Source organism: Megachile rotundata, chromosome 2, assembly GCF_050947335.1.
Source record: "Megachile rotundata isolate GNS110a chromosome 2, iyMegRotu1, whole genome shotgun sequence".
NCBI classification, from domain to species: domain Eukaryota; kingdom Metazoa; phylum Arthropoda; class Insecta; order Hymenoptera; family Megachilidae; genus Megachile; species Megachile rotundata.
This window is the reverse complement of record NC_134984.1, coordinates 7,327,062-7,350,018: the sequence shown is the minus strand read 5'-3', so window position 1 is coordinate 7,350,018 and position 22,957 is coordinate 7,327,062. Positions and strand designations below refer to the sequence as shown.

At 32.8% G+C, this 22,957-nt stretch overlaps 1 protein-coding gene and 1 long non-coding RNA gene across 20 annotated transcripts in view; one reads left to right on the top strand and one right to left on the bottom strand.

Annotated features, from left to right (window-relative positions):
• The window catches only part of Grd (GABA-gated ion channel), a 292,539-nt gene that overhangs the window by 88,288 nt on the left and 181,294 nt on the right, over positions 1-22,957 (bottom strand). For 8 of the 15 annotated variants that reach the window (XM_076529173.1, XM_076529176.1, XM_076529175.1 and 5 more), the window contains 2 exons: positions 18,655-18,847; positions 17,158-17,378 (listed from right to left, as the gene is read on the bottom strand). In XM_076529173.1, the coding sequence (XP_076385288.1) occupies positions 17,158-17,378; positions 18,655-18,847 (414 nt within the window). The remainder of the gene's footprint in view (positions 1-17,157; positions 17,379-18,654; positions 18,848-22,957) is intronic. The other 7 variants (XM_076529182.1, XM_076529184.1, XM_076529183.1 and 4 more) reach the window with 1 other exon arrangement.
• On the top strand, positions 15,249-19,569 carry LOC143264021 (uncharacterized). Of its 5 annotated transcripts, none has more exons than XR_013037364.1 (3): positions 15,249-15,573; positions 17,272-17,372; positions 18,438-19,569. It is a non-coding gene; the product is annotated as an uncharacterized LOC143264021 (long non-coding RNA). The 5 variants fall into 5 exon arrangements; XR_013037365.1 differs by having other exon boundaries at positions 17,272-17,405; XR_013037366.1 differs by having other exon boundaries at positions 17,251-17,372.

Sequence of the window (22,957 nt, the reverse complement as noted above, 5' to 3'; positions counted from 1 at the left end):
AATGATCCTCGCTCTCTATGAGGTACTTACACTAATGCACACACACACGCACCACGATTGTCCCATCCGCAGTGTCAACAGAAACTCATAACATTCATAGAACTTATTCAAACTGTCCACCATTCTACTCCGAGCACAATTGGATCCCTAAGTATTAGTTTTCTTCTCTTTTTTTAAAATTAACGTGTTAAGGTTTCCAAGTAGCCCCAGAAATGAAAGTCCATAGGATTTAAATTTGCATTGCCACATGTTACTCCGTATTTCTAGTCTTTGCATTGGCACATGTTATTCTACATTTTCCAAAAGCGAGGGTAATTACTTGTATAATATTGTATTATATCATATATAATATACTAATAAATTTATTATACTATGTTATTATATTCGTACTTTGTAAAAATTCCAAGTATTCTTTATCTGTTGATCTGTTGCACAGAACAACGACACCAATAGTACTTAGATTTTCCAAAGTGCTTGTCCAAATATTCAACAAAAATGGACACTTGGTATCAATTGCTAACGGCGCATGCGGGTTTTCGTCATCCCATACAGGACTGTTATGGAAATGAAATATTCCATGTCCATTAAAACAGGCCTCATCCGTAAATAAAATGCGGGAAAGAAAGAATTTATCTGCTCGTATTTTTTCTTCTATCCACGGAGCAAAAGTGGAGTTTTCTTTAGTAATCGCCCACTTCTAATCCTTGTACTTGTCGATAATGATATATGGATGCATGTCATTATCGTTCAAAATCTGCCACACGATACTGACACCTGCGACTGTAATACGTCGAATACTGATAGACGACTCGTCAGCAATGTGGCACATTATATTTTTCTTGTTAGATATAGATTTTGCTATATACTCCCTTCGAATTGTGCAGGTTTTGTCATGTCACTTGTTCTTATGCTATGTTATAAATGTAAGAACGTCTTAGGATCTAGCAGGCGTTTATTGGGAAAGCGTTCTGTACAAATTGAACGGTGCTTTTTTTCGCTTCCCCATAACGCAAATGAATTTTTGCTAACTTTTCATTTCTATATTCCATATGTCACTATGTTTCATTTCTCTTCTTCCATCTACTTACCTCTTCTCTTTTACACATACTTCTCTCTTATATCACACAGAAATGTTATAAGCACACTACACACGTATACAAAAAAAATGAAAAAAAAAAAAAACACGTAAAATTATATTACAAAAATGAATAAATAAAACAAACAGAGACGATACTAAATATAAAATAGAATAGTGGATTGAATAATATCTAACAGTGAAAACCATTGTTGTTTAAACCCCTTTGAAGTCGTGTACTACAATGCGTCGATATCAACCAGTTAACAGTGTAATACGTTGTGTCATATTTCAAAATGAATAAAGATTTATTAATACATAAAAGTCAGTGAAATTTTAATAAAACCTCATACAACTTTGATCGTAAATTCGTTCAAAAGATAAACATACAATATCGTTTATATCGTTAAGAATTTATTTTCAAAAAATATTTATAGCTAATTAATGAAGTTTCAAATGTAAAATTTTCGCTCTGACCTTTCTTTCTTTAAACCCATAGAATTTTACAGCCACATATTGGCCGACACGTTATTGAAGTAGCGCTGATTTGTTTGTCCACGACCACGGTCGACGTCGACGCATAGCCAACACTAGCGTGACTGAACCCGTGTGTTATATGTTCTGACTGATCGGTGTTCTTAATTAATAATTAAAATACTAAGCTTTAACGAACATTTTGGTCAAGCAAAAACTTGTTCAGTTTCAACGTAACTGAAGTGTTTCACTGGGGTGTTCTGCCCCATGCAATTATACCCACTGGTAATCGAACACCCTGTATTTGGCTTTCTGGATTGAATCCTATGTATCTTTTGAAATAAAGTACAAATTCCACTACCGATAGTAACGTGATCCTTTATAGCTGGTAGTATAGTACACGACTTACAATTACAGATTAAAAATTTACGACAGCTTGCGTCAGTTTCGGTCATTCCCAATATCCATCGACCGTCTACTTTCCTGCTGCAACTGTATTTTCTCTTACCATATTTTGTTTTGTCGATTTTCAGAACCATCCAAAATATGAATTGATTCGTGGAGCATATTGAGTTTGACTGTATATGTAACTCAACTAATATTATTTGTATTTTTCTATGCTTACATAAAGGATACATTTGTACAATGCTTGGAGAACGAGACTTCGAGACCCCTAATATAATTCGATAATCAATGTCCTTGTGTTTCGTTTACATTCTGGAGTGCTATCACATTATGTATAATTTGTTAAAAATAAATGGCGTAGCAAAACGAGGTTTAACTATAATAAATATCCTTCTAGTTTTGATTTTAAGGTAAAAGCACCAGTGGTCGACATTGTGCCAGCATTTGACATTTTTTCAAAAAAAGTAAACAAATAAGGAAACTATAAGTTGGAATACATCAAACCTTATTAATCTGTATACTGTCATGCTTCAGTGGCTTAATTGCGAACTACTGTGCATATCCGCCATTCAAGAATGTAAAAGCAAGTTATTAATCAAACTTGCCCACGGCTCTTACGATTTTTCAGTGTTTTCTTATATAAATTGCTAAGGATGTGGTTAAAATGAAGTAATGCAAGTTTGTATTATTTAATCATTGCGAGTAAAGAAGGCATTCCTTTATGTTGTTTGAAATTTAGAAAGAGATTTATTTATTAAAATTGGCAACAATCAATGCTAAATTGTCTAAATACACTCCATGTCAACTGCTGAAACTTGTAATGGTCTATTACTCAGTAGTTGACATGGAGTGTCAACTATTAAATTACTACGTGTGAACTACTGATTTTGTTCCTCTCTCAATTTTGAGATGCCTCCTACGAAGGGTAACTTCAGAAATTATACAGAAGAGACTATGCAAGCGGCTGTGGAAGATGTCCGGTTCCATAAAACTCCATATACAAAGGCAGGTAGGAAATTTAGTGTTGCGAAGGTAACTTTAAAATACAAGGTTGAAGGCAAACATCCAATTAAAAGAAAAATGGTCCCGCTAGAGTATTGACAGATTCAGAAGAAAATGCAATAAGAAACTGATATGAGGATACCTCCGATATGAAGAGTGTTCGAACTTTTCATATTAAATATTTATTATTAATTCTTCATATCAACCCTTAATTATTAAATATTTTTTGTAAACTTACTCAAGAATGATCTGTTTTAAATGTTCCAAAAAATTTTGTATTTACACATTATCAAGACTAGTTCATTAATTGGATTTTCTCCCTATGTCAACTACTGAAAGAAAAGGATGTCAACTAGTAAATTTTCTGTTTTTGCTGGGTGTCAACTATTGAATTAAATTTTACGTTTAGAAGATAAAAAGAAAAAACTTTACAACCACCATTAGGAATGAATACTTGTTGTAATACAATAAAAGAATAGTTTGTGCAGCGACTGCTAATCATACATTTCCCATGAAGTGAACTTAGCTTAAGCTATGTGAATAAATAGACAAAAAATTCCTTAAAGTGTTAACTACTGGTGCCTTCACCTTATGTCAGCAAAATGATGATTTTATGCAAATCATTCACGAATCTTACTTTCCAAGTTTGCATAATAAAGATACCTCATTTGAGATATTAAATTTGATTTAATATCAATACTCCTGAGAACAGTCTACTCTAGTATCAACAGAATGACATCTAACATCATTAATTAAACACCAAGATTGACTATTTGCCTATTTTGAAGTATCTACAGAAAATATATAGAAACATATAAAGAAACAGAGCACGCGCAATCAAGCGATGTACGTTTCCCCTTTGTTAACACATTGCCTTTCTCTTGACCTAGTCTTCTGGATCGTCTCTATTGTGCACGTCAGAATTAACCCTTGAGCTCAAGGTGCTCCTATATGTGCATACTTCTGCGGTCTTGCTAAGAATCATTCTTCAAAAAGTGCATCGTTCGTCAGCGTCGGATTATTTCATAGAAAGATGACAAAAAATGGTTGAATTTATATCTCTCGAATATGTCAGGCTTGTACATATTATCGTTTAAATTTGTATAATACATATTTTACTACTACTCTTTTACAAATTGGATAACGCTAATACGGTTATGGCAAATAAAATCAATAGTAGCCTTTTAAAACATTTCGATCAAAATGATGATCCGTTTCGATCATCTGTCATTATAAATAAAAATAATTTATTAATTGGCGATATACACACGCTACTGGCAAAGTATAAAATACATGTAATTTAATACACTTTTATTCCGATAGTGACCAACCTATGAAAAAACGATGAAAACGAATTGAAATGTTCATATCTTCGCCTTCGTATTCCTCCGATCTGATATAGTAATCAAAAAAATATAGCATGGTCGTAAATTTCATCGATCAGTAAAAAGCACATGTTTCACTTACGCTTGACTGACTCAAAAGATGAGCAGGGCTGATAATCAACTCGAACCGACTTTCAGTGCCGTATGATGTCGATAACCATGTTCATTCATCAAAGTATTTCTATCCTTATCTATAACTAATAAGAGCCAACATTGAAATTTTTCTCAAATACTCCAAACACTGAATAGATATGACATTTAATCTAATATTAAATGAACAATTAGGTGTATTACAAAACAGGTATTATGGGACCTATTTACAGTATCCTTGTAATTCACGAACATGCTATATATTTGCAATCATTACTATTCTAGCTAATTATTTAAAGTGATTAATTCATTACATAATTATGATTGTAAAAATGAAACCATGAAGGATGAACATTTAAACATTATAGACAGCTTTATTGCAACCTTATAACAAAAAATATTTCAGTATACTTCTCTTGAAAGTTAGTGCTTTGGATGCTTACGCTCTCCTTTAGTTCAGTACCGCTCTTACAAAATAAACCTGAATGTCCCAGACAATCATGAAGATCTATTTATATAAAATAATTTTAAGAAAAAAAATACGCCGACTTCGAAATGCACTAAAAAGTATAAAATAATTTCTATTTCCTAATGAAGTAATTTGTATTTCATTCAATCATACAATTACGTAACAGATATGAATGAAACCTATTTACTCGTTAGGTAGTATATTAAATACATTTCAACCTTTTCGGAGGTGGCGCATAATTAAAAATACTTCAGTAAACGTTTAATTTTGCGCCGCCTCCGAAAAGGTTGAAATGTATTTAATATACTACCTAACGAGTAAATAGGTTTCATTCATATCTGTTACGTAATTGTATGATTGAATGAAATACAAATTACTTCATTAGGAAATAGAAATTATTTTATACTTTTTAGTGCATTTCGAAGTCGGCGTATTTTTTTTCTTAAAATTATTTTATTTCACGCTTTTTATCGGCCGACAAGACGTGTTTGTAGAAACAGTAGAAAATCGGCGACTGCATGTTGACTCATACACCACCAGAGACACGGAGGCATACGTAGAATTCAATATTTAGTAACAATAGTTTTTCGCTAATAACTCGAAAACTAAAGCTTCCCCTTAATTGCGGATAAGGAAAAAGTTGTTCAGAATCGTGCCCCTGATAACATATTAAAAGGACATTAAAATCGTCCAAAGTTGATTTCAAAACTTTTCAACAATTTTTCGCTAATATCTCGAAAACTAAAGCTTTCCGCGAAATTTTTATATGAACAAAATTGTTCAGAATCATGTCCGTGATAAGATATTAAAAGCGCACTAAAATCGAGAAAAGTTTATTTCAAAAGTTGCCGGTTTTTTTGCAATAACAATACTTTGCAATTAAAAAATGAAAAATTTTTTGATAATGGTACCAATGGGGAGTCAGAACCTACCAGATGCAAAAGGTTTCGTTCCGATCGGTGCATCCAGCTAGGCGTAATAGGCGGACACACATAGAAAATAAAAATAATAATAAAAAAAAAAAAAAAAAAAAAAAAAAAAAAAAAAAAAAAAAAAAAAAAAAAAAAAAATACTGATCGAATTGAGTAACCTCCTCCTTTTTCGAAGTCGGTTAAAAACCAAGAAACTGCTTGAGAAAATCATACCTATATATTTTTCTTATAACAGATTAGTTTTTTCAGAATACATTTATATTTTTTACGTGCACGTTTGACCAGCAAAGAAGTAAATTTATAAAATTTTGCATCAACATCAATATCTTCTATTAAAAATTAGAGTGTCACCATGTCGCATGGTAATTGTGGAAGATAATAACATCGATAGTTTGGAACATTAACTTTATTTCACTTATTTATGAATTAATTAAAGTGAAGAATTGAATTTTGTTAATGCTACAACTTAATAGCTCTATAATAGCATCACTCTGTTAATGCTGACAATAATTAAATAGTTTCAATATTAATGGTAACATGTCACATATTAATAAAATTATTTGTACATTATTATTTTACATTAGCTAAAATTACTGCTTTACCTGCAATATCTATACCAAATTGTAGTACTCATTACACCGTTATAGCCTTACGAAATTTTTATAATCATTTCAAGAAACAGTGAAATTTAATGAAAAGAAAAAATTTAATTGATGACGTAAAGGGAGATATTTGAAAACGTCAATGAAGTCTGCTTTCCACAAGAAATACAAAGCAACAGATGTCTATTCAACAATACTGCATTAATTTGATGCACGAGATGCTTTTCGAAATTATGTTTCATTTGCTTTTACGACAAGTTTCACCATTGTACGGACAATGAGGGGTAAGAAGCTGATCATATTTTTATACTAATTCTGTTAATCTGGTCATACTAAATCAGTTAATCTTCCAAGCACGATTAACTGGCACTTAAGGGGGGCAATACCTTCAGACCGATGAAAATAAGCTGATTTTTGTGAATTTGTTTGTATAGGATATCTTTGTTTTGCGTTTTTGAAATTTCAGATATAATTTATTATAACTATTGCCTATTACACAATATTTTTTGTTTTTAAATACGTTTAAAAATGGCGGAATTATAACAATCCTTTCTGGAAGTGTTGAGGCGCGTCTCGTGAATCGGTGTGGGTTCTAGCTTTAGATATATTGGTCTGAAGCAAGTTTGCGGACAATGTTTCGAAAACTAACATTCACAGTTAGTAGATGAACCTCAGAAATGTGCAAAATATGTAAAACTAAAGAAATGGCGCGCTTTTAAAGAAAAACTTTGAATTTTACTAACAATTTTTGCAATTTTTTGCAATAAAAAAGGACTTTAATGTTCAATTTATTTCATAATTTAGATTCATATGTTAGATACTATTGTCATGGATATGTGCAAAAAATTTGAGCGCGATTGATAAACTAGTTTTTGAATTATCAGCCACACCAATTTTAAAAATGTAGTTTTGAGAAAAACGCGTTTAAAGTTTCAGTCCTCCGCACTGAACGCGTGAATACTCGCGGCGCTAATCGGCCATAACTTCAAAAGGGCTTCGTATTTCATTTTAAAATTTTGAGACAATAATTTTAAGATGTTACACTAACATTTTATAAAAAAAAAAATTTTTTAATTTTTCAAGATTCTAAAAGTATTGCCCCCCTTAAAAGGCTTTTCTCCTGTTCTTCTTGCGAAATGCTTTTATTGTTTTATAATAAATATTATTCTGTACTTATACGAATGATAATGACAAATAAAACTCTTATAAGGTTTCTAGTCATTAAAGACATTTCATTTCCAACTTATTTAAATTCCATTATGTATCTTTATATGTAAAAATACACATAAAATAAACAAATAGTTAGTCACCCTCCACGGACTCGAACCGGCTCCTAACGACGAGGAACACAGATACGCTGCGGTAAACCCATTACGTGTAATCGTTTGCTACAGAACTGAATGTAACGAGTGAATTGCATCTTTAATTACAAATATCTAAAAAAATTATTGAGTTGTGGCTCTTACAACCGTATACACTACCGTCCATAAGTATCCGAACACAAGCGAAACATGCATTCGCGTTGCATGAAAGTTATTCAAGTATCTGCAACAGTAACTAAAATCGATTTTTTTTTCTGCGAAGGTCGGAATACTGGAATGTTTTTCGATTGATAATTCTCGTTTGGAACTCATATCTTGATGGAAAAGAAGCTACAGATCAACTAAACCGAAACTGTCGAGTGCGTAGCTTTACCTCCATTCGTATCTCCATTTAGGGAACCTAAACATCTACCAACAGTTTACAAACACTTGAAACATATCGAAGAACCCTCTGAATACGTTCTGCACCATAGAAATGAAACACAGTAGAAATTAAAATCTTTTTTAAAATCGAAAGCGTTTCGTTAGATTCACAAATTTAGACTTTGTACTTCTGAACATGAATTTTACTTTCACAATTTCATTGTATAATTTGTACTTAAAAATTAATTCTATTACGTCATGACACCTCAAAAAAGATAATAATAATTATTACAAATGATATGATAACCCTAAATACCTTTCGTACAAAGTTCAACTATGTTTTATGTAACGAAGTGTCCGGATACTTATGGACGGTAGTGTATCTTCATCAACAGGGAAACTAAACTTACCATCCTACAAAATTTGAACTAAATGACCCCAAAGACCTTGCACTCTCCTCGTAAGAATTGAAAAAACCATTATCCACGTTCAATCAATAATCAGTTACCAAATTATACAATAGAATTTGGTAGTACAACAGTGATATTCAATGTATAGTTAAAAGACTTAAATAACAGAGAAAAAATTATTAAAATTGAGTGACAAGAATTTTAAGTAAATAAAACGAGGAGCGCAGATACTAGTTTATCGAGTTTTCCTAATTTTATAACATTATTTACACAGAAAGTAAAAGGTAGACTACCCTGGTATGAACAAAATATGTTCTTTCTGTGTTCTCCCAAGATTAATCGGCAAAGATCGTAGAAGTAAGCGTAGTATACTTCAGCAAATGATAGAGAAGATGGTTTTTAGTCCACGGCAAGCAGTTCGTAAAATTGATAGCATTGTCTAAGTTTCGCGTTTTATTGCTGTTCGCTCGTTTCACAATCTTCTTTCGGCTCATCAAGCATGACGATGCAAATCGTGAATTCCATTCCTTGCATTTATGTTAAACGAGTCTTCGCCATCGATGCTCGAGAAGCTTTCGACCGCTATTCAAGAGCCAATTATGACTTATTCTGGGAATTTCCTATTTCTGGATTGAGTTTAAAACAGATTTCAAACTATAGTTTGTTCATGAAACTCCAGAATCTGTTTCCTTAAATAGTTTTTTATGTAAATGTATCTGATATATGGTATGAATATGCCGACATAAATTTGATATATGATATGAATGTACTGACATGAATTTGATATACGACACGAATGTGTTGATATGAATGTTATATATGATATAAATGCATAATAATTCAAATATTGTACTGATTTAGCTGAAATACTGACTTTTGATCTATGAATAAATCACTGAAATATTCAAGGTTATTCTATAATTATTTCTGGTTACATTAATATAAACACTTAACACTGATACAATTTGACACAATAAACTTGATAGACATCACTTAAAAAGTAAATACTCATAGAAATAAAAATTACTACGAAGTATTGGTTTGATATTATACAATGCACAAGAAACAAAATTTTTGTATTTTGTGCAAGAAATATTTTAAATTATTATTTAATTATTTTTTTGCTGCTATAGTAGCATGAACTCGTCGAGGCAAACTTCGTGCGTATTTGACTCACATTTTCTTAAACATTCATAACGATTCTGAAGATAGTTTTTTCCGTTAAAACCATTTTTACTTATAACACTGTTTGACAAATTTCTCGTTTCACTTACATGTACAGCAAACGACAAAGCCATTACAAATAATGCCACACAATGATAGTTTGCTTCTTTTCCATTTTGAACGTACATAAAAAAATGATTGTCTCTACGTCTACAAAATATATTGTCATAAAAACAAAGAATTTTGGCACAAAAAATAATAAAATTATATCATTTAGAAGGGTATAAAATAATGTAAGTACGTCTGCATCGAGCCAGGTTTAAGAAAAGAGGATATGCGATAAGTGGGTTTTTAAAGTGTACTGACCTATTATCCGTATAACCACATCGAAACCAGGTGTATTTCAACAACTTCCTATAACTAGGCGCAAATAATTCTTTATGTAATAATGGCAACATTTTTATAATCGTATCAATTATCGCTTCCTTATAACTAGAACATTTTAAGCACTTTTTTCAGCACTTTATAAAATTAAAAAACCAGTCTTTTGAGAGTACCAAAATCAACTCTTTTTCGATCTAACAACATCAGCTCTTTTCAGGATTATTATACTTGACTAAAGGTTGAACAATTTTAAAGGAATATACACTCCTACTTCAATGAATCTCTAGTATTTCTGACATCTGCCATATTCACCACTTTTACGATGGGCATAGCTGATACTTTTATTCATCATGCCGTTTTCCATTACTCGTGAAACGATTAATAAAGCATAGTGTAAATTATTTGAATAATACTACACACATTTATATCAAAATAGAATCGCTATAGAGAGTGGGCGGAGTCGACATATGAGTACGATCTGCAACGTAAGAACATCTACTATGACGGTGATCATAAAAATTCCAATTTATCCTCATTCTATGTTAATATGTGTAATTTATTTTGTAAACGTGTTGGTTACATAATTATAGGTACACCCTATATATTCGTCTGTATCAGGGACAAGGGTTATCCCTACTCCGAATACAAACCGCGATACTTGTCGCTGGGATAAATACTTACAATTAGAATATTTTCCCCACTTAAAAATAAGTATGCGTACGCATCGATCCTCTCTCGATACCAATCGAAGGAGGTTGATGTAAGAATCAATTTCGGCACTCTACATCTAGAAACGAACCAAAGAGGATCTCTAACTATATAATTCTCTTTTGTGGACGTGTACAGTGTAGTTGTCAAACAAGAAATTTTAATTGTAGTAAAGTAATTGGTTAAAGTCATTTAAAAGAATAACGCGCTGAATAGAAGGAGACGATGAGTAAGTGTTGCTTCAGAGTCTATTCTCAATAATTATAATCGACGATATTCCCATAATTGTGGATAGTGACTGAGATTGTTTAACTGTACATTTTGGCGTGGTATAACTCCCAGGTTCATACAGGCAATTGAAGTATCGCTCGGGCCACGTAAATCGTCTCGCCGTATCTTCTAAATGTACCTGTGTACCCTTGTGAGGGGTAGTCTCGCGGGTGTAGAATTGGATGATTTCTGCCACATTTGATCGGGACACAGCTCACAGACTCATTTGAACAACCAGAGTATCGCTCAGCTCACGAAAGTGCCCTGCTGCTAATCTTTGGTTGTACTCGTATGCCTTTATGAAAAAGGGAACACGACCGTGTAGTATTGCTATCTCGCTGTTTGGTAGTAGAATTATACAAACATAGTTCATCATCAGATTGGGTAACCAAAGTGTCGCTCAGCCCATATATTATGCCTGCCGTCATATTCTGGTTGTTCTCGATAGGCTTATGAACTACACAATACAGGCACCGTTTGACTTTTTCCGAATTACTCGACAAGGTCGATCTGAGCGTTTCTGTACTATCCGCGTCGCGAATAATACGATCGGCTTTTGCACTGCTAGAATCAGGCGCCCGGCATCGGAAGAAGTCTTGAGCTCCTATACAGTTCTCTCGACAAACTCTTGGGTATCTCAACCTAGTTTTGACTTCGTGCGTGTTTCCACCGGAACAACTACCCCGATTTATCGGCCAAGTGTAAAAGGTGCTGCGACGGTCTTCAATCATACTTTCCTCCAAGAATTTGACTCCAACGGCAAATACGTTCTACATACAAAATTCAATTTCTTTTCCACGCACCATTATGTGTCAGGGTATAGAAACCTACTGATGTGACATATAACATATTTTCATACATGTCGAAATAAATATTTGGGTGAGGTTTTCCTGATAAATTAGCGTATTATACTTATTTCTTCAATACCGTGACTATTCGGTATTTTATATTGCTACATTATATTGAAAGTCTCAAGAATTATAAAGATTTGATCAAGTATATCTGTTAGTGTTTGTTATTGCATCAATAGTTTCTAACTTTCTTTAAGGGAGGAGACCAGTATGACGCAACCTAAAATGGGCCTATCTTTAAAAGATCGTCAGAGTTTTGTCGCTTTAGAAAAATCAAATCTTTTGATGAATTCGGTTAAAATGGACCTTTATTTAAATATTTAAAAAAAAAAAATCAGTACAAATAAGGACGGTATAGTTAAAAACAAAAAAAGATAGATGGTCTACACTTCGGCGAACTTCCTTACTGTAACCAGGGTACAGATCAAACGAGTCGTCAAAAATGCATAAAATAAAATTATAAGTAAAGGAATTGATGCTGTTTTCGGCCTAACCTCCGACCTGATTTGATTATTCAACCCAATGGCATATAAAAATTATCAAAGTGGCAAAACACATAATTACGCAAATTTTTCCAACATTTTATTTTTTTTCTCCAAAATTAGATTTGTTTTCTGGGATGTTTTAGGTTAGGCCGATAGCCACTGATTTGAAATAATACCACAAAATATTTCAAGGTGATCTGAACCTCCGGTTAGGCTGTAGGCTGGTTACAAGGTCCAAAAATGGTGTTCCGAGAAAAACGAAGTTAAAGTTACATGTGCATACGCGGGATAGTGCTATGTGCGATACGGAAACAGGCCCAGCGACAGGAGTTTTTCGAATTTTTAAACCCGGTTTTCGCCATTATACGCAGGAAAGAAGGGAGAATTGTTTAAGATGATAAAAAAAAATCGATTTTTTTTAAGGTGTCATACTGGTCTCCCCGCTTAACGACTAAACAGACCGCTCCACTATACTAAATATATGAACTAAAATTCATAGTACAATTTAAGATATAATAACCTAACTTACATTGAAACGTACGCACCCAACCTAGGAATTAGACCAGTCAAAATGTTACGGATAGAATGAGATTAGCAAGGGAAGATCAAAACATGGAACAGTAGACAAAAAGGCACGCAGATGATCGGGCGAAACTAGCGGGGTTTTCGGCATGAAACACATCACCGTAGCACCGAGGGTATAGAATCCGCCCGAGAGTGGTGGTGCTTACCATCATAACACTGACGGCCACACCGCTCGGGGGAGGTAAGAACCCGGGCGGGGGCGAGCTAGTAATATATTCGCAAGTTCTAGTTCATATACTACTAATTTACAAGAGAGTTTAATTGTTATATTTAAGTTGCCCTTAGTTAATGATTCCAGTATCGTTAATATAAAATTAGAAGAGTTATCAGGTAATCTGATAGAGTTAACTCATATTTTTGAGTATAGTTTGTTTCATTATATTCAGTTATCTAATATAAGCAAACTTTATCATTTTATATGTAATCATGAGTAGCTGTAAGATTGCTGGTGCTAAGCCAACTGCTTTGTTTATACACGGTATAGCTAAAGGAATACACTATGATTGGATTTAATCCAAGAGAGTACTGATACTCACACTGGGATAGAATTTAATTATAAAGATTTACAATTATGTAGCGTACCGATGCTTCGTCTCGGGTGTGGCGTACCGATACATTGTCTGAATTATGGCGTATCGAGATACTTTGTATCGGTGGGTTTTTTCCATGACCGTTATAGCAACGGTCATACGACGTGCTTTTGGGGATAGGAATTTTCCCAAAACCGTTACACCAGGGCGATCCGTTTTTGTTTTATGGGGGTACGCGTGGCAACGAGCGTGGGCCTCGTGGCATTCGGAATCGCGACTCTTGAGCGAGCACAAAAGCTCGCTCTTATAATCAACGTAATTTTACCTTTAATTAATAAATTGTTATTTGTTTTTGTTGAACATTTAAACAAAACTTTATTTTACCTCACCAAAAACCTAAAATTACTATTTAAGAAACATTGTCATGATTATATGAAAGAACTGATCATGGATTCAAAATTTCTTGCTATGGAGTTTACTTCAAAAGTAATATACGAAGTAGGTCCAGAAAGTAGGAAAGTAAAGAAAGGTACTGGCGATAAAGTTTGGAAATTTATATTTAATGATAAGGACATTAAGTCTAAATACACTATTTTTATAGCCACTTACAAACAAGAGAATGCTAACTATACTATTAACACTACTAATACTTTAGTTTTAACATTGAAGCAATCAGCACTGATTACTCAAGAAACTTTAGCTAGACTTGTAACTTTGGGGGTGAAAGGTAACAAGTGAATACTGACACCTATAGCCGGTGCTTGCTTTAGTAAAGACAACTTAGAAGATGTGGCTAATGAATTGATATATTGCATCACGTCACTTCGACCACGGATCTTCACCCGCAACAGGTTATGGGACCAGAAAATTTCGGAAAGTAGAGTATACAGGAAATAAGTGATCCAGAAATGTGATCGATAAATTGTTAAACGGTTATTTGTTGTGTCACAATGTATATCATAAGTTCCGGAATTATAAGGATAGACTCCCTGAATGAAAAGAATTATGATACTTAGAAAATGCAAATGCAAGCATTATTAATCAAGAATGATGCATGGACATACGTGAGTAGTGAAAATAAAAAATCTAAAAAATAATGTTGGAAATGCAATTCACGACGGTTTTCCTGCATAATCGAATTGTACCCTCTTGATTGTTTTTTCAATGTATGAGCACGTTGACAACAGTTTTATTATAATCAGTTCACTCTTGTTTCTCTATCGCCATGATATACACGTTCAATGTTAAAATGTTAAGATAAAGTTTTTACATCAAGATATTGTGTTTGCTCTTTATTCGGTTATAAAATTCTCTGTCTGCTCCTTTTCAATAAATAATGTCATTGCTAGTGACGTTACATCAGAGAGCGCCACGAAGGAATGGATGCGAAATGACAATAAAGCGAGGTCGGACATTATATTATAGATAAGATCGTCTGAGCTGAAACAAATTAAAAATTGTTAAACGTCTCGTGAAGTATGGATGAAACTTCAAAAAATATATCAATCGAGAGGACCCGCGTGAAAGGACACGTCACTAGAACAGCTGATGTAACGAATAGGAGAAAGCGAAGTCGTTCGCGAACACATTCGGAAATTTTTTGACATGATCTATAAATTGAGCGAGATGGTAGAGCACATAAACAAAGATCTGTTAACAGTCATACTCCTGTACTGTTTACTAACTAGTTTCAAGAACTTTCGTTGCGCTATCGAGTTCGGTGACGAACTGCCATCATCAGAAACTCTTCGTATTAAAATCATCGAAGAAAGTGACGGTCGTAAGAACGACGCATCAAGTAGAAACGGTCAAGATATGATAGTGAATAAGGGGTTTCAAAAATGGAATTAGAAAAAGAAAATACCGGCGATTAAGGGTACGAGCATTAAAAAAGCTTTTAAGTATCATGTCGTCGATGTTGAAAATACAGTGACGAAACTACAGATTGCAGAAAATCCATCAACGATCGCCGGTCAAACGCGAAGAAAGCTGAAGTGAGTTTATGTACTATTCTCGAATGTGTCGACAAACATGAAGTGCAGCGCGCAGCAATGTCGAACATTGTTGGTAAGTAGCTGGCGTAGATAGCTGTGTAACCTCGTATCTATATAATAAATTAAACGAATTTACGAATATCGAGTACCTGAATGTCACAAACATTGTGTTTGTATCGTCGAAGTCTTTCCAATATGGAGAAATTTCGTGTTTCAAAGGAATGAACGAATTTGATGAAGGAGGAGGGTAGATAAAAATTATTTAAACAGAATTGAATCTAAGAAATCATGATGATTTATTGGCTCGAACGATTCGATTTAGAGGAAAAAGCCTTGCGGCATAAAAAAACCCTTGCAAAACATGTATTTGTTCGTTATTGAACGGTGAAAGTGTGAATGATTACGTATACGTTGTGTATGCTGTGGAGTATGATTGTTGATTGATTTGAGAAGCACAGGGTCTCGCTCAATGCTGTTAATTGATTTGAGGAGCACAGGGTCTCACTCAATGTTGTTGTTAATTGACTAAAGAGCACAGGGTCTCGCTCAATGTTGTTAAGATTCGTGTTATAATCCACATTGCATGGAATTGTTCACGATGATCTATTCGAGGAGTGTAGGGTCCCACTCAAACAGTGTTACGATATGTGATCTTTACCACCCTACAGAGGCCTATTGGAAGAGTGTAGACTCCCACTCGAATGGTGTGTGATTGCTCCGATACCACCCTGCAATAGCCTATTCGAGGTGTGCAGAGTCCCACTCGAATAGCGTTATGATTAATCTCAAGAACCAACCTGCTATGGTTATTCTACGTTACTCTACGCGAAACTTCTTGACTCTCAGTTCGACTCGCACAAGATTCAACGATCGACTGTGTATTTGATATAGCAAAATCGTCCGAACACCCTCGTGTTTCAGAGGGTGACAGTTAAAAAAATCTATGCTTTCGTTTGATGCAATTGTTCAAAAAAGAAGGTATAGCTGTTAGCCGATTTATGACAAGCACATGCTTACGCTAGGGCCGATCCGGACAGGACTTGATAGACAAAAGGGTCCTCAGTGACCCGTATTTCGAGGTATAAAGCTATTCTCTGTGGTCTACGCGTCGAACCACTTGAACCTTGTACTAAATTAGTCGCGGCAAAGATCTAGGTTCGCGGCTGAACAGTGTTATTATAAAAACATCCTGATAGCCAAACGACTGGCAAATAACATATCATTCACGTTTATAAACAAGCATATTGACTTGCCACATCATTTTGCTCGAGAAGTACTGAAAAAAATTGAGAAATGAAAATGAAATAAAAATTAAAAAACGTAAAATTGAAAAAATCAAATCTGATTAGCTACGTGCTTTTGTAAGAGACAATTTGACTTATTTATTAGAAGTAGCATATACAATTTATAAAAATATATAATACAAGTAATCAAACATTGTGAAAGAAATAGAAAAGTAAAATTATTGAAATTTTGAACATATTCGGTAAGAGAAAGTTTGAATTGGTTTAAGATTAAAAAAATATGCAGCAACGTAATTTATTTTTAACATAACAGTGATTGTTATAACCGCCGACAAAGAAGGTTTGTTAATGTTCAACAAGTAAATTATTTTTGAAAATATACTCGTATATATTTTTTTAAAACGGTTACATACCTGGAGCTGTAGAGAACCCTGCCGTCTTTATAGAGCCTGACAAACTTATTCGGGCTGGTTATCGTGTGTAAATAACTCTGTTTACCATTGTAGAAGTATGTATCCGGTTTCCAGATTTTCGCCAACATGGATATGCTAAGCGCCAAAGTTTCTTTGCCGCCTTGGAAAGCCAAACGTCGATCAACCCACGATTGCCGGAAGTAGCAATCCATCGAGTAAGTCTGCAACAGAAAGTTATTTCCAGTTAGGTAATTTCAAACATTGTAAATACTGTTATGTCTTTTTTAATGAACGGAGCTTATGCAAAAATATAACATTTCACTTATTTCGTTCGCTAACAATACAAATTTCGGAAGAAATATTCTAATTCAGAAGGTTCAATTGCATCAACAAATGCTACAAGAGGTTGAAACTAATTAAAAGAAAGAATAGATTGTTCTTTAATATCATTGTCTACTTTAAAAGTAGAAACCAACATCATTTCTGCATTAAATGTAGATTTATTTAAACAAAAGTTAATCTGTTCAATAACTGAATTCACACTGTGAAAATATGAAAAGTTATTTAGCAGAACAGGGTGAGAATAAAATAAGTATTGAAATATGAAATAAGTACAAGAAATAGGGTAATTCTTGAAACTGAGACAGACTACTATTTTTTTTTTAAGCGAAAATAAAAGCATTGAAGAGGAAAAATCATTGTACACTATGTCCTAACTTCCTATGTTCTTATTTCTTATACAGATGTTCCCATCTACCCCCCAAGTACATTCGCACTTTATTCTTTAATGAAATTAAATTTGTTCTTTCAACCAATCGGTCCTGCTAAAAGTACTAATTCGAAGTCATTAAAATGTCAATACTACACGAGGTACTTGACATTTTATGACTGAAATATATTTTATTACAATTGGTAGATAAAATTTATATAGCTTTTGTATCGATTGATTATTTAAGAAATTGTAACAAAATGTACTGTTCGATTGTCAATACAAATTAATTAGAACATATAATGGAAAATATAAATATATGATAACATATTTCAAGACTATAAAAATCATAATTGCCCTAACATAATTGCCCTAAATAATAGTTCCTTTTATTAACGAAAAAGTTGCATTTTTGTCATGTCATGCGCTACGAATAAATTTAGTTTTTTAAAAATGAAGCTGCATATAAGAAAATTTTATTCTCTACTGTTGGTTTTGTTATTCTTGTGCAGCGGCCCCTTTTCACCACTATTTCGGAACATTCTAAATGTTCGCAACTAATGAATTTCAGAACTAATTTCCCCGTGAGAACTATATATTATTACGGATTACTGTGGGACAATGGTGTTCAACGGATACATGACTGACTATTGTCGATGACGTGCAAACATATGCAGGAATGAGTGACACGGTGTCGGCTGCCCGATGATTAAATTAACAGCTGCCACTCATGAATCACACGTAACAGTCGAAACCAGAAAGAAAGTAAGTACATATGATGCACGAACCATGTCAACTTCGGAAATCGGACCCATACTGCGTACCATGATGTCGACCTCAACCGTGGTCGGTGGACCACCAAAGTCTGGTCTAACACTGTTGTCGTAACCACGAAGTAGATTGTCCAACAGTTCACTGATGTTACTGTGATTGTTGCTTTGCGTCCTTTGTCTTGTGGACGTTTTCGCTCCAGTAGCTGCTCTGTAACACATTCGCAGAATACTCGATTAAGAATGACTGATTCCACTGATCGATAACTTTTTCTGCCGGCATCTCGGATTTCAATCAATGTAAGGCAAGAAATACGAGCTTCAAACCAATCTAATTAATTAAAATTATTGCTGACTGAATGTCATAATTAAAATTGATAACGCAAATATCCTAGTGTTCAAACGAGTTCCGATAATTATTAACAGAGTAAGTCTTGATATAAATAACACTTTTCCTAATTAGGAACGTTCAAATTAATTAAAATGTGATAACAACATGTATTAGCTCTACACAGATATAATTAAGCAGTTTATTTCGAGAATGGTGCAAGTTCATTTTTTATTTTTGTGAGATATTTAAGAGTTTGAATTTCAATAACTGTAAAAATACGATATGTACTGATAAACAAATTGGTTGTGTTTGTGATGTTACATAATGTATGTAAGGGAAGTACACTATACTTTCTTGAGGTTATTTGAATTATCCCGCGAAATAGATAAGAAGCTAACCAAAGCGACGATATACACGTGGTATACACGAGTGCAATAATTAACCAAAGAGGGTGAACTATAATTGTAACAAAGAAACAACAGAGAGAGAACAATAAACATTGAATGTTGTATCTTTGATTTTCAGGTATTTAATTCAAGACAAAATAAACCTTAGTTTAGAAATTTTAAGATAATAAAAGTCCGCTTTGATTTCCAAAGAAACCATTCGATATAATCATTTATCCCTATTCCAAGAACCAGTAACTAAAAATAGAAAAATTTATTATATGTATACAATATATTGTATATATTATTCGATAGTGCTTAGCTAGTAAAAAAAATAAGGAAATTTTCATTTGTTTTTAATATCTTGCTTATAACTAAAAGTTTAATTTACTGTTACTGTTATCTTTATTTAACCATTGGTACATTAACTTATTTGTTATTAAATAGTTTTCTTTTATAACGGAATTATTGTCAGGCAAAAAAAATTAAATCTTCTCGAAGTATTCAATAAAATAGAAACAGATGTTTATGCAGAGTATTCTCTGCATATGTATTTCGATGTCCTCAATTTCGGAGTTTGTTTACGATTCTGTGTGCCGAATTAAAGTGTCTGCGCATGTCGCTCTTTCAATTAGTTTTCATGATATACGACGATTTAATTCTACATGCTGTTGCTTTGTGGAGAATAATTTAATAAAAGTAAAATATGTAATTAGTTGAGTGATAAGACACGAGGCAAGTTTCATTTTTGGAGCTTGAAACGAGGTTATGATGAATACTGATTACTCTTTGTTACGGATAAACTTAAATACCGTACAATATTCCCACAGTTACATAAAAACGACAACAAAAAAGTTCGTAGGTGTCGAATTTATTGTTCTCTTACTACGTTAGGTAACTCTGCGATTTACGTTTTATGTGGAGACTTATAATCGACTTAAATGAAATAGTTAAAAAAGCATTTCTTAACACTTTGGATGAAAACTATCAACATTATCAACAGCGCAATGCGTATTCTTTGAAGAATATTTACAATATTGAAAGATATATTAAACTAAAAAATTTACCTTGTTTCAAGTAATTACCTAAAATTTGTTAAAAATTTACCTCATTTTTATTTATTGCAGGATTGTATCATTAACCAATTAAGTGTGTTTGACGACTATATCTGTCATGGAAATGTGGCAGAATTTTGTGTCATGACGACTATATTCGTCATGCGTAAAATTTTGTTACAATTTGATATTTAAATTGTAATTTTGTCGAAAACTAAATTATATTCGTAAAATGTAATATGTTTAAAATGTTTAGAGGTCAACACGAAATGAAATAAGCAAATAAAAAGTGTAAATGATTTGAGATGGATTCATAAATTCTTGAGAGCTAACTCGTCATCGCTTGATTATCACGACACACACTGGTGCGCGCTTTGCAAAAAAATCGCCACAGTTAACTGGTTAATATATTTAAATATTTCCTTCCATAAAATTTTAATGAATTTATTTTTACTTCGTGGTCTGACCGGGATTTCCTCATAAATACGCGTGGCAACTAACGCGTTAAATGTGAATACAAAAGACTCCGTAATTAGTACAGATTTCATATCTGGTCCATTTACCGTAACTCGCGCGAAAGTGGAGGGTTTATGTCACTATTTTATTTATTTCAAAACGGTTTAAGAAATAAAAACCTCTAAATTTTGCATTTCACGTTATTAGCGTAAAAATAGATTGAATGTTTCTATTTTAATCTCTGATACCACTTATATTGAACTATATTCTTTTTCATTTTAATTGAGAAAAATCGCCCTGTTTAAATATACTTTTACTGGTTTAAAAAAAACTGTATTCAAAAGTAAAACAAAATTCTTATATTATAAACTCCAGTCTTTCAGAATCAGAAAAGTTACTGTTGTGTTCCTTGAAATTTCCTGTACAAAATAGCTGCGACATACTGTGGCGTTTATTCGACTAACTTTCGTAATAAAATGAAAGACAGCTGGTACGTTCAACTCTGTAGATAAACCGTGCGATCAACTATTATCGTCGACTGACCAAATGACATTACTTTCCGTCTAATTTTTCAGTAAATTCTATGAATTGACAAGTTTTATTGCAACCCGAATATTGTCATTTATAGCTGCTGATGAATGTTACTAACAAATTCTTAGAAGGAGACACTCAGACGAACGTATTTAAAATAATTTCGATATTTGCTGCTCATACAGATCTTCGCTCAAACATTAAATTTCCAAAGCAGTAGGACATGCTACCAAAAAGAACTCGAGCGAATTGATTTTGAAAAATTCTGCATAATTTTATATGAAGTATATTTCAGCATATTTTACTCATCTCTATTAATATTAGTTTAATATTAGTTTAATATTCGTTTGACATCATATTGATATTTCTGTTGTTCTATTGTGGGCAAAATTATATATCATGAGATAATTAATAAGATATTGTTTTATCTAATATCATAGTATTTTGCCTAAAATAATTTTAAGGTGTTTCGAAGCAATCAAACTATGTTGATGAAACGTACTTTGTAAGAAAGTGGGTGAAATGCAGAAACATATTAACCAGTAAACAATTTGTACATTTCTTTTTAATATTTCAGCTATTTGTCTTGCTTAGCAAATTTTCGTGTAACATACATGGAACTTATAAGTATTTTACCTACAACTGTTTAACGGAATTGAACAAATAATTTGTTAAATTTCATTGTAACAGATTTTGCAATCAGTGTAAGAAGAATTATATTGTTTATGAAAGTACTAGATGTTCCATTTAAATTAATTAATTGTAATATCTTCAAAAATACTGATAATACAATAAAATGTTTCAAATTGAGTTTACATAAATTCAAGACGCAAATTATTTGCTGAAAGTAACTTTCTTATACACGAACGCGAAAAATTTCATACTTCAGCGGAATTATATATTCTTTAATGTACTACTGATATTAACATATTTTTAAAGTAATACAACTTGTTATTCTCCATAAGTCAATTATAACAAGAAATCCATTTAGAAGATATTTATATTTCAGTACTGTAGAATGTTGTATTTATATGAACATTTTGGTGACTACTAGTGTGTAGCTCATTTGAAAACAACATAGACTCACTTTAGATAAAATTACATACATAAATTTTACAATTTTTACATTATTAAATAATCATATTTCCAAATTTCTGCATTTTCAAACATTTAAACTTCTAGACTTATAAATATAACTTCCCCATTTACAAATATTCAGACCCAAAAATAACTTGATCTTTGCATTAAAATTCCAAAATCCTCATATTTCTAGTCCAACAAATATCAAAGCCCTCAAAAGTCTTCACTTACAAATTTTGTAATATGTAGCACATATCTAAATGGTCAATCATTAATGCTTTCCCATTAGATGATTGAGTATGAGGTATTTCTAAATTAATTTTCAATGTTAATTTACTTCTCTCCCAACAAATTATATAACTTTTGTCATCAACATTTCAAAGATAATTGAATGGACCAATTTATATGGCATGCTGTACACAAAACAAATGAATGAACACTTAATATTTCTATGTTTGGAACATTGTTTCTCCGGATATAGT